At 51.1% G+C, this 10,505-nt stretch overlaps 1 protein-coding gene across 1 annotated transcript; it reads right to left on the bottom strand.

Annotated features, from left to right (window-relative positions):
- Positions 1–404: 404 nt before the first annotated feature.
- On the bottom strand, positions 405–8,518 carry AGMAT (agmatinase (putative)). Its single transcript, XM_037045166.1, has 7 exons — positions 8,166–8,518; positions 7,013–7,215; positions 4,755–4,803; positions 3,525–3,720; positions 2,644–2,823; positions 1,356–1,440; positions 405–637 (listed from the first exon to the last, which is right to left on the bottom strand). Exons 1-7 carry the CDS (start codon positions 8,429–8,431, stop codon positions 564–566), a joined length of 1,053 nt encoding a protein of 350 aa, XP_036901061.1. The 5' UTR covers positions 8,432–8,518; the 3' UTR covers positions 405–563.
- Between the last annotated feature and the right edge of the window lie 1,987 nt (positions 8,519–10,505).

Here is a 10,505-nt window from a genome sequence, read left to right as displayed (position 1 = left end):
CCAGGCTTAAGGGAGTGTCAGGGAGGGCTCTTGGGAGGCCCACTGGTGTTGTCCGGTTTACAAGGCATTTCGTGTACCCCTCCAGGCTTTTGAGTGGGAAGTTTATTAGGATCTGCGACTTAGTTTCTTTCCAACTTTTTGTTCACGCTCACAATGGTTCTAAAACCAAGCTGCAGCCCCCAACCCCTCAGAGGAGGAGCTGTATTTAAAAGGAAGATACTGTAGAAATATGGAAGGATTATACAGTATTGCCTCATAGTCTTTATTTCATTCCTCCAGTTTTAAGATAGCTTGGAACTAAATTCTCCATCCCTCCCCGCCTCTGTCCTCCACCATCTTGCATTAAGGGGAGAAAAATCAGCACACGCATGTGCCCCTGTGTTTTTAAGTTAATGCGAACTCCTTAGAAATACCGGCTGTCGGGTTAGAGTTCTGTATGCCCTGGTTTTACAGCCACCAGTGACACCTTCAGCAGGAAGTTTCATCGGCATAAGCGCCTGCGTACTGACTGCTTGCTCGTACGTTCCTCAGAATTTGTCACTGTTACATTGTCTTGAAGAGCATCAGGCGACTGTCACTTTGGGGAGCACACACAGCATCTCAAACAGCAGGTTGGCAGCCAGGAGGGCAGTGTTTCCTGCAGAGGAGGGAAACCCCGCGTGAAGACCACCTCCGCGGGCCACGCCTCTTAAAACTGCGCAGCCTTCTTCCCTCTGTCCTCCTCTCCAGGGTCCCCCTTCCCTACTCCTCAGTGCTGCCCCACCGCCCTCCGGACACACGTTCCCTGGCTCCTTCCCTCATTTGGAAATAGTGTTTTAAAATTCAGAAGTGTCCTTGTTTAGTCTGCGAACACATTTCCCCCCAAGGAAAACCTATAATAATGATGTGTATTGTATTTATTATCTAACCCTCTGAGGCTAATAGGCCTGTGTAAGGTTTTCTAAATTAAAATTATTGGAATGGCATCTGCTTTAAGCATCTCTCCTAAGGCAACTAGTTCCCCACTTTATTAATAAGTATTATTCACCCTTTGAGAATTCGCTTTTCCACAAGATAGCAGAGCGGTGGCAGAGTGCCAGCCACTCCGCCACTGAACTGTAGGTTGCTTGCTTTCTTTTGCGGACTGGTGGGCAAGCTAATAATACTTCGCTACCTCCCAGGCGTTTTGTTAGGGCTTATTAGCTCCAGTTTGTAAGATGTACAATAATAGGCTTATTTTCTTCACTGTAGGACATACTCAACAAGCAGGTTCCCACGTTACACAGAGGGGACCCATCCATCTGCTACCTATTAATGGGACTAACGTAATTTAAACTAGCAGTTGCCTACAGGTCACAGATTTCTTGTTTACTCACCAAAAGGATCGTATGGAGGAGAGACTTCCACAAGGTCACAGCCCACCACGTTCAGGCCTTGACAGCCTCGGATGATCTCCAGAGCCTGCCCGCGATCAAGCCACAGCGGTAATCATTTACCGTGAGAAGCAACCCGCAGCGGCCTCGGTGGATTCCCCCAACACGTGCCCCGCCTTTGACTTGGAACTCTCGCTTTCCCTCAGTACTCGCTCACTGACCACCAGGCACACTGGCGGGCATCACGAATGGCCAAGGCACAGTCCCCGCTCCCGAGGGCTCCACAGTGTGATCATGGGGACAAGCAGGCCTGTCATTTCCATGGCATGCAGGAAGGACTTCAAGGAAAGCAAGCGGAGAATAGGATAGGAACACGTAACGAATGGCCCCGAGAGGTGGCAGAAGGCCTCCCCAAGGCGGAAACACTTAGCTCAGGAAACTGACCAAGCAAGTGAGCAGGGGAAGGACAGGCAGCGGGGCAAGGGCACCAAGACAGAAGTACCCACACTTGAACGTGGCCAGGAGACAGGGTGAGGGAGGGGATGGCAGGAAGAATGGCTTTGTCTTGTGCAGATGAAACACCCAGAAGGATGACAAGCTCGGGAGTGAGGATTGTGTTCTAGAAATCTCTCTGATGGGAGCTGAAAACAGCTTTGAAGAGGTAGCTATGGCCATCCTCCATAGAAGATATGAGATAATTCGTGAGGTTTAAGCAGTCTCCATTCATTTCCTCCCCCAAACCTTTGAGTACCTACTATTTATAGGCCAGGCACTATTCTAGGCTCCAAGGAGAGGGCAGTGAACCAAGCAAAGGCCCTGACCTCCTGGAGCTTACCTTCTCTTACAACTACACTCTAATGCTGCCTCCGTGCGACTACGCTCGGCACAGCCTGCAGGAAATTATTTGGGTATTTCTAAAACTCTCGAACAACCTAGGTAGCTAGTTAATCCCACTGTGTGTACTTTTCAAATTTAACCCCCAAAAGATAAGTTTAATGTTCCTAAGAGGGCTACTCCGATATTGTCCCCATGAAGCAACTGCAGCTGGACCAGCAGCAGTGAGATCAGATGAAGGACTTATCCCAGATAAGAAACGAGGGCCCCTGGCTAAAATCACTCAGTCCTCGGCAAGTCAGTATTCATGCCTAGGGTGGCCATGAGAACAGGAAAGGCCTACGTGCTCTGCCTTTAAAATCCTATCCTGATTCCCGAAGACTCACCGCGAGGCCCAGGAAAGCAGGGAGTTAAAAATCCTCACCCCCAGGTATGGTCACTGGTGGAACCTCCGTACCTGACTTGGGGTGAGGCCAGCAATTTCAGGTGTCCCCGTCCCCGGGGCGTAGGCGGGATCCAAGCCGTCAATATCAAAGCTGATATAAATGGGTTTGCCCCCCATCTGCTGCCTCACTTCCGCCATCAGAGGAACCAGCGACTTCATCCAACAGTCTTCAGCCAGCACCACCCGGAAGCCCTGAGGAGGGAGGGATGGGAGAGCGGAGGTCAAGGCTTCTGTGTGGCTGGCTGCATTTCCGTGGCATTTCCTATGTGCCAACCCCATGCCGAGCTCTCCGTACATGTCACATTGGATCCTGAACCTTCACGAAGAGGGCACTATCCTCCTCATTTTACAGGTGAGGAAGGGAGGGACGATGACGATGACAGATGAAGCAGAGGAAAGTCAAACTGACCTCTGGGGACGGGATCAGAGAAAAGCGTGGCTCACGCGAGAGTGAGACACTCAGGACAGCCCGTGCCAGCGCTTCCCAAGCAGCTCGGTCTGGAAGCCTGGCCTTTGCATGGGGACTCGAGCCATTCCTGTTGGGTCTTGTCGCCTGCGTTCACCTAGGAGCCACTGCACCCAGCAGATGTGAAGGTGAGCACTAAGGGGGCCCCTTGCCCTGGGTTTGGGCCTCCCCAGCTCTTTCCCAAGCCAGCAATGGCCCAGGGGTTCATTTCTGCTCATCTCCCCATCCCAGCTGCGGCCTCATGAACTAACATCCTCGCCCCTCTCTGCTCCACATGACCCTCTGGGTGCCAACTCAGCTTCTCGTCCCGAATTCCTGAACCTGATTATTACAGCCCCTGTGGAATCCATAGCCACCACTGAGTGAGCAAAGGCGAGGAAAGCACGTTGCGGGCAGGGGACCGAGGGAGGGGCGTTCAATCTGTCACCTGGCTCCGGCTGTATCTGCAGGGATCCAAGGTCGTGGAAGAGCCCCTGATGCCAATCTGTACTACGCGCTTACAGTCCAGAAGTCCCTCGTCCACACACCGACGGAAGGGCGACCCATGATAGATCTTCTCTCCCAGGGCCTTGTCGGCTGTGTCCATGTGAGCGTCCACGTGCAGCAGCCCCACAGGGCCGTGCCTGAGGACAACGGGGCAGCTCAGAGGCCAGGCCTCCTTACGGGGCCCGAGCACAGCCGCCCTCCGGGCCACCAAGACTTTATGACAGCTCATAGCCAAGGAGGGGAGACCTGGCATCAGTTACAGGCCTTGCTGGTTTCTGTCTTCAAATGACTTAGCATCTCAGAGCAATCCACTCGGAGAAGTCAGGCTGAAAATAGACCTGTGCTTCAGCTGCCACCCACTACCTATCGCCCAGGAGTTGCCTCACTTGCGGATGGAGAGAGCTGGGTGGGTGACAACGAAGAGTGAGCTCAGCCAAACTAATCAGAGCCCCCCTTTCTCCAGCCGTGGCACCAAGAAGCAGCCTGGACACCCAGCTCTCTCGCCCCATTGTCCGTTGACCCTGCTGGCCAACCAAAAGAAACAGACAATCCGTAACAATGCGAGGCCAACACAGCTGTGTGCCCGCCCACTCCAAACTGGAGTCCTACCCATGTGTCCTTTTCATCTATGGGTCTGGAGCTGCCTCCGACTTGGTCCATCCGTCTCACTCCCAGACTCATTCACCAAAGTCAGTTGATCTTTGGTAGATTCCCGCTACTGCAAAAGGCAGCTTCTCCCGACTTTTCTGGGAGGGGGGCCCTCGCAGGAAAAAGCCAGGGCCTCTCCGCAGCAAGCAGCACCATTGGGGAGCCTGTCGGTATTGGGGTTTGGCCTGTGAGCAACAAGTTAACTGGGCTTGTGTATTTCACCAGGGGCTCATCCTCCCCAAAGGGAGGCAGATGCCGAGCACGCACACCAAGGCAGACCTAGGGCAAGGGAGGCTGGCCAGAAGAGTTAGTTAATAATAGTCTTGGCGTCTGGCTGGTGACTGACAGAGACACCTGGAGCCGACCTTGGTTTTGATCCACAGAAGCAACTCAGTCAGGAAGCTCCCATCACCCCCAATAACCTGAGCCAGCAGAGGTCGCCTGACACCAGCTAGCAGCAAACGTATTCCCAAGCTCCCGAGAATTTTGAAACCTTGCCTGGGCCCAGCCATTCGGGACTTACTTTTTTGCCATGGCTTGCAATATAGGGTATGTGATTGTGTGATCCCCACCTGTGAAGGGAAAGAAGAGGGAAACGTCTGGAACGTGGACAGGAAGAGAGGACCGTGTCTGGCACGGAACAGCCTTCAATTTGCCCTTTCTGTGCGGCCGAAGAACTACAGCCCCACCTAAAACAAGATTTTGTTCAGTGGGGAAAGGGACACCGAGTGTTTGAAAGTACGTTGTCATTTAAGAGAAGAAATTAGACAAATTAAGGCTTCCAGGTAAAGTGCCCAGAACAGCTCCAGCCACCGGCACTTTCCGCAGTGACAGGTATGCCCCGCACTGGCACTGGCCCGTGTGGCGGCCTCTCGTCACACATGGCTCTTAAATCGGGGCTCGGACAACTGAGGAACGGAATTTTTTATTTTAGTCAAACCAACAATTAAATTAATCATGATTATTTAAATAATAATGTAAATTAACTCAAGACTAATTTTAGCCCTGGCTGGCGTGGCTTAGTGGATGGAGTGCTGGCCTGCAAACTGAAAGGTCGCTGGTTCGATTCCCTGTCAGGGCACAGGCCTGGACTGTGGGCCAGGTCCCCAGTTAGGGCCGTGCAAGAGGCAGACAATTGATGTTTCTTTTGCACACCGATGTTTCTCTCCCTTGCTTTCTCCCTCCCTTCCCCTCTCTCTGAAAATAAATAAATAAAATCTAAAAATTTTAAATTGATTTTAATTTAAATAGCCACATGCGGCTGGCTAATGGCTACCGCTCTGGACAGCACAGGTCTAGCAAAGTATTACTATGCCTAACTATTCATGATAATAGCTATCACTTATTGAAGCTCAAAATAAGCCCAGCACAATGCCAGGCTTGTCCCTCACACAACAGAATGTGGTAGGTGTGGTGTGATTATCATTCCCATTTCACCAGTGAGGGAATGAGGCATAAACAGCTAGTGGGGGGGTGGAGCTGAGATTTCAACCAGGCCACCCAGAAACCGCCACACTCTGCAAGCCAGGCTCTCTATTTTGGCGAGAATAAATTCGCTGTTTAGAAAAAGGCCAATGTCATTTTAGCTGTTTGTGAACCAGTGAGAGTGGGTGGGGTGGGGAAGGGGAAGGGAAAGCCGAGTTGACATGGATGGACCCTGAAAAGGAGGAAACTGCCCTGTGTGGTTCTCGCAAAGTCATTACCACATTGTCCTTGAAACAGTTCAGAAGTCGCACCGAGCCCCTGTCGGCAGCCTCCTCCAGGCCAGGGGTCCCGAGCTGGGAGAAGTGACTGAGGTGGGTGATGCAAAATGTAAGGGTTGCCAAAAACTCAGTAATCAAGACAAATGCTCCTCTAAAAAATAAAAATTCACGCACACAATCCACGATAGATGCACTCTCCCTCCCAGAAGCAGGCCTCTTCCTTCCCTCTCAGGCGTGCCTCTTCTAAACCTGGAAGCGTCCCCATGAGACCTGCAGCCAGGGGAGCAGTGGACAGTGGCATCTCGTCCGGGACAAACTGGCTGAACCTATCTCTGAGGCCCCCTTTCTCTGACTTCCCAGCAAGCCAAGCAGCCCCACCCAGGCTCTTTCCTGTTGCTTTTTCTATGCTAAGCCCTTCCTTGTTTCACTGTCCCCAGCTTTAGTCAACATACTCTCAAAATAAATAAAAAAAACTTTTCAAGAGATGATAAATTTTAAAGAAGGTGGAACCAGCAACCGTGCTGTTCCTAGCCATAGTGGAGCCCAAGGCAAAAGGGGAGAATCAGAAATACTTAGTCTTCACTTATATGGCACCCCTTAAATTTTGCACGGAGGCAAATGCCTCTCTTGCCTCATCCTAGTCCAATCCTGTCTGTCATTCTAGTCCAGCATTTGAATATCCTGTCCTCAAGGCTTAAAACACATGAATTAACAATGTTCTCGCCTTGGCTGGTGTGGCTCACTGGATGGAGCACTGGCCTGCAAACCGGAGGCTCACTGGTTCGATTCTCAGTCAGGGCACGTGCCTGGGTTGCAGGCCAGGTCCCCAGGTGGGGATATGCAAGAGGCAGCATATTGATGTCTCTCTCTCCCTCTCTTTCCTCTTCCCTTATCCTCTCGCTCAAAAAATAAATAAATCAAATCTTAACAACTATATGATGCTCTCTATCCCACTGTCTCCCCATCCACAGTGGCATGCTCTGGAGAAATAGCTGTACTCCAGACGGTGGTAAACGATCCCTGAGCGCAGCAACCTGCACTGGCAGCGACCTGCACTTGCCCTCGCAGTTGTCATTACCTAAGGTCAGAGGAACACAGCCAGCAGCTACAATTTTCTGGTAGGCCTCGTGAATGAGGCGGCAGCTGTCCTGAAGGTTGTAAAGATTGACATTCACATCGCCTAGGTCTGCAACCGTGAGGGACTGGAAGGGGAGGGCCCCTGTGCTGGGGTTGACCGTCCGGAGCATTACTGATTCTTCCCGGATCCGCCGGGGTCCAAATCTGGGAGGAGAAGAAACATCCTGCGAGCATCCCTAAAGGCTTTGGAGGCGCTGCCTCAGCAGGGGCTTCTCGGCCCCTGCAATAGTGATACTGGGGGCTGCATGTTATGGGGGGCCATCTCATGTATTGTAGGATGTTTAGCAGCATCCTGGCCTCTCCCCACTAGATGCCAGTGGCAGCCCTTCCTCCAAGTTCTGACAACCAAAGGTGCCTCCAGACACTGCCAAATGTCCCTCCGTCCAGAACCCCTGTCCCAGGCTACGCGTCGAAGAGATAAAAGGCACAGGTTTGGGAGCCCAGCCATCACCAATTCACTAAACCACATTGGATAACTGAATCTCCCTGAGCCTCCACTTCCTAACCTGTAAAATAATAATAATGTTTACCGGGCCCCATTGTTGTAATAATTAGGTGAGATTATCTATACAAAGTGCCTTGCACTTAGGAGGCCTTTAATAAGTGGTGGCATTGATCGTTTGGACCAGTAGTCAGAGGCATTGTCGCTGAGCCTAATCAGCAATAGGTGAAGGTCAATAATCAGGAGAATGGATTTACTTCCCCTGACTTGAACTTAGGAAAACTGCCTTAATTTGAGCAATTCTTGAAGCAAGACATCTAGAAGTTTTGGGAAGGGGCAGCCAGCTGCTTCTGTTCTCAAATGTCCCCTGCCCCTGGACACTGGGGATATCCCCAGCCTCCATCCTGGCAAGGCCTGGGGAGCAGGGCGTGGAGAGGGCCCCCTAGCGGAACCTGCTTTCTTTACCAATGGATGTCACAGGTGTTGAGCTCTGGGGGTTGCATCAATTCTCAAACGGTTAGGGGCACTTTGGAGCCAGGCACCAGCCTCCAACCTGAGGCCAGGTGAGCAGAGGTGCCTGTGCGGCTTCCGTGCCCGGTAGCTCTCAGGCTATCCAGCCACGTGTCCCTGTCCCTGAGTCCTTGGTCCTTACCTCGCCCCAGGCCGGTTGGAGGTTCCAATGTCGAGGGGCACCCCGACAAAGGCGGCATCCAGCCCCTCAGGGGACGTCTGCACCGGCAGCCGCATCATGGAACAGACGCCTACCGGCCGGGCCACGGATTCAGAGCTGGGGGGCAGGTTCCGGGGGTTGTCGGGGGCCTGGCGACTGAAGCTGCGGCAGCGGCCACAGAGCCCCGCGGCAGGTTGTGCAGCCCCCCGGGCTCCCCGGGCACAGCGGGAGGCCAGCAGCCGCAGCATGCTGCCTACCCACCCGACCTGACTCGTTCCCCACAGCCGCCAGGTTGCTTGTGCCAGCGACGGAGCCGCTGGGCTCAAAGGGCAGGGGCGCCCGGTGGATCAAGGGCGGGGGAGGGGCCCCAGAAACCCGGCCGATCTCTCCCTACACCCCTTTCTGGACTTCAGCCTCGGGCTTTTTTGATCGATAAAGCCAGCCCAGGGGCTCCCTGCTCACGCCCACCCGCGCCGTCCAGGCGTGTCTGTGCCTCCCAAGGCCCTTGGCAGCTTCTTCTCCTAGTCAGAGAAATATTTTTTGAAACTCCAAATATTTGAAAAGAACTTTCTCTAAACAAGAGAAATTAGAAATGCATTAAAAAATAGTGTATCAAGAACTGTCTGGATGGGATTCTCGGGAAGCTGGAGTCTTTCTAAATAATTTTTTTAAAGGAATTACCCCTGGCTGGAGTAGCTCAGTGGATTGAGTGCAGGCCTGCAGACCAAAGGGCGTTGGGGTCAATCCCCAGCCAGAGCACACGCCTGGGTTGTGGGCCACGTGCCCAGTGGGGGCATGTGAGAGACGACCACACATTGATGTTTCTCTCCCTCTCTTCCCTTCTATGTAAAAATAAGTTTAAAATTTTAGGAATTAGAGAAAAGCCAGTCACTAGTCTGCAGCCCTCTATTTCTAAGAGGGGAAAAGTCACACGGATAAAAGGAAGTGATTTGCAATGAATCACATGAACCACTTGGTGGTATGCTGGTATTACGTATTTTTTTAAATATATTTTATTGATTATACCATTACAGTTGTTGTTCTATTCCCCCCCTTCATTCTCCTCCACCCTGCATACCCCTCCCCCACCATTCCCCTCCTTTAGTTTATGACTACGTGTCTCAAGTTCATTAGATTATATATTTCCCCTACTATTCTTGCTCTCCCCCTATCTATTTTCTACCTACTGTCTATGCTATTTTCTGTACCTTCTCTCTCCTTCTCCTCCTCCCACTCCCCTGTTGCTAACCCTCCATGTGTTCTTCATTTCTGTGGTTCTGCTCCTGATCTAGCTGTCCTCTTGGTTTGCTTTTGTTTTAGGTGTGATTGTTGATAACTGTGAGTTTGCTGTACTTTCACTGTTCATATTTTTCATCTTCTTTTTCTTAGATAAGTCCCTTTAACATTTCATATAATAAGGGTTTGGTGATGATGAACTGCTTGAATTTGATCTTATCTGAGAAGCACTTTATCTGTCCTTCCATTCTAAATGAAAACGTTGCTGGATAAAGCAATCTTGGCTGTAGGTCTTTGGATTTCATGACTTGGAATACTTCTTTCCAACCCCTTCTTGCCTGTAAGGTCTCTTTTGAGAAATCCGCTGACAGTCTGATGGGTACTCCTTTGTAGGTGACTGTCCCCTTATCTCTTGGTGCTTCTAGGATTCTCTCCTTCATTTTACTCTTGGCTAATGTAATTATGATGTGCCTTAGTGTGTTCCTTCTTGGGTCCAACTTCTTTGGGACTCTCTGAGCTTCCTGGATTTCCTGGAAGTCTATTTCCTTTGCCAGATTGGGGAAGTTCTCCTTTATTATTTGTTCAAATGTGTTTTCCACTCGTGGCTGTTTCTTTTCTCCTTCTGGTACCCCTATAATTTGGATGTTGGAACGTTTAAAGATGTCCTGGAGGTTCCTAAGCCTCTCCTCATTTGTTTGAATTCTCATTTCTTCATTCCTTTCTGGTGGGATGTTTTGTCCTTCCTTCTGGTCCATTCCATTGATTTGAGTCCCAGTTTCCTTTCCATCGCTATTGGTTTCCTGGACATCTCCCTTCATTTCAATTAGTTTAGTCTTCATATGTTCCTCTAATTTGTGACTATAATGAACCAGTTCTGTGAGCATCCTGATAAACAGTGTCTTGAACTGTGCTTCTGAGAGGCTGGCAATTTCTCGGTCGCTTAGAGTTATCGGCTCTGGGACTTTGAGTTCTTCTTGAACCATACTTTGGACTGTTCGTACGTATGAGGAGCCGAGCCCTAATTGTTCACCAGGGCGGGGCAACCCAGGTCTCTGGGTTGTGACGCTGTACGTGGGGGCAGGGCCA

The sequence above is a fragment of the Sturnira hondurensis genome, unplaced genomic scaffold (genome assembly GCF_014824575.4).
Source record: "Sturnira hondurensis isolate 20B ecotype Veracruz unplaced genomic scaffold, ASM1482457v3 Scaffold0004257, whole genome shotgun sequence".
Lineage (NCBI taxonomy): Eukaryota > Metazoa > Chordata > Mammalia > Chiroptera > Phyllostomidae > Sturnira > Sturnira hondurensis.
The sequence above is the reverse complement of the archived record's forward strand: the minus strand, read 5'-3'. Positions and strand labels throughout refer to the sequence as shown.

Bases quoted from the DNA above. Each gene is read 5' to 3' on its own strand.
- AGMAT (XM_037045166.1), bottom strand. From the start codon at position 8,431: ATGCTGCGGCTGCTGGCCTCCCGCTGTGCCCGGGGAGCCCGGGGGGCT. The intron at 3,721-4,754 runs GTAAGTCCCGAA...CGTTGTCCTCAG, and splicing joins TTGCAAGCCATGGCAAAAAA to GCACGGCCCTGTGGGGCTGC. The intron at 2,824-3,524 runs GTGACAGATTGA...CTCCCTCCTCAG, and splicing joins GCAGATACAGCCGGAGCCAG to GGCTTCCGGGTGGTGCTGGC.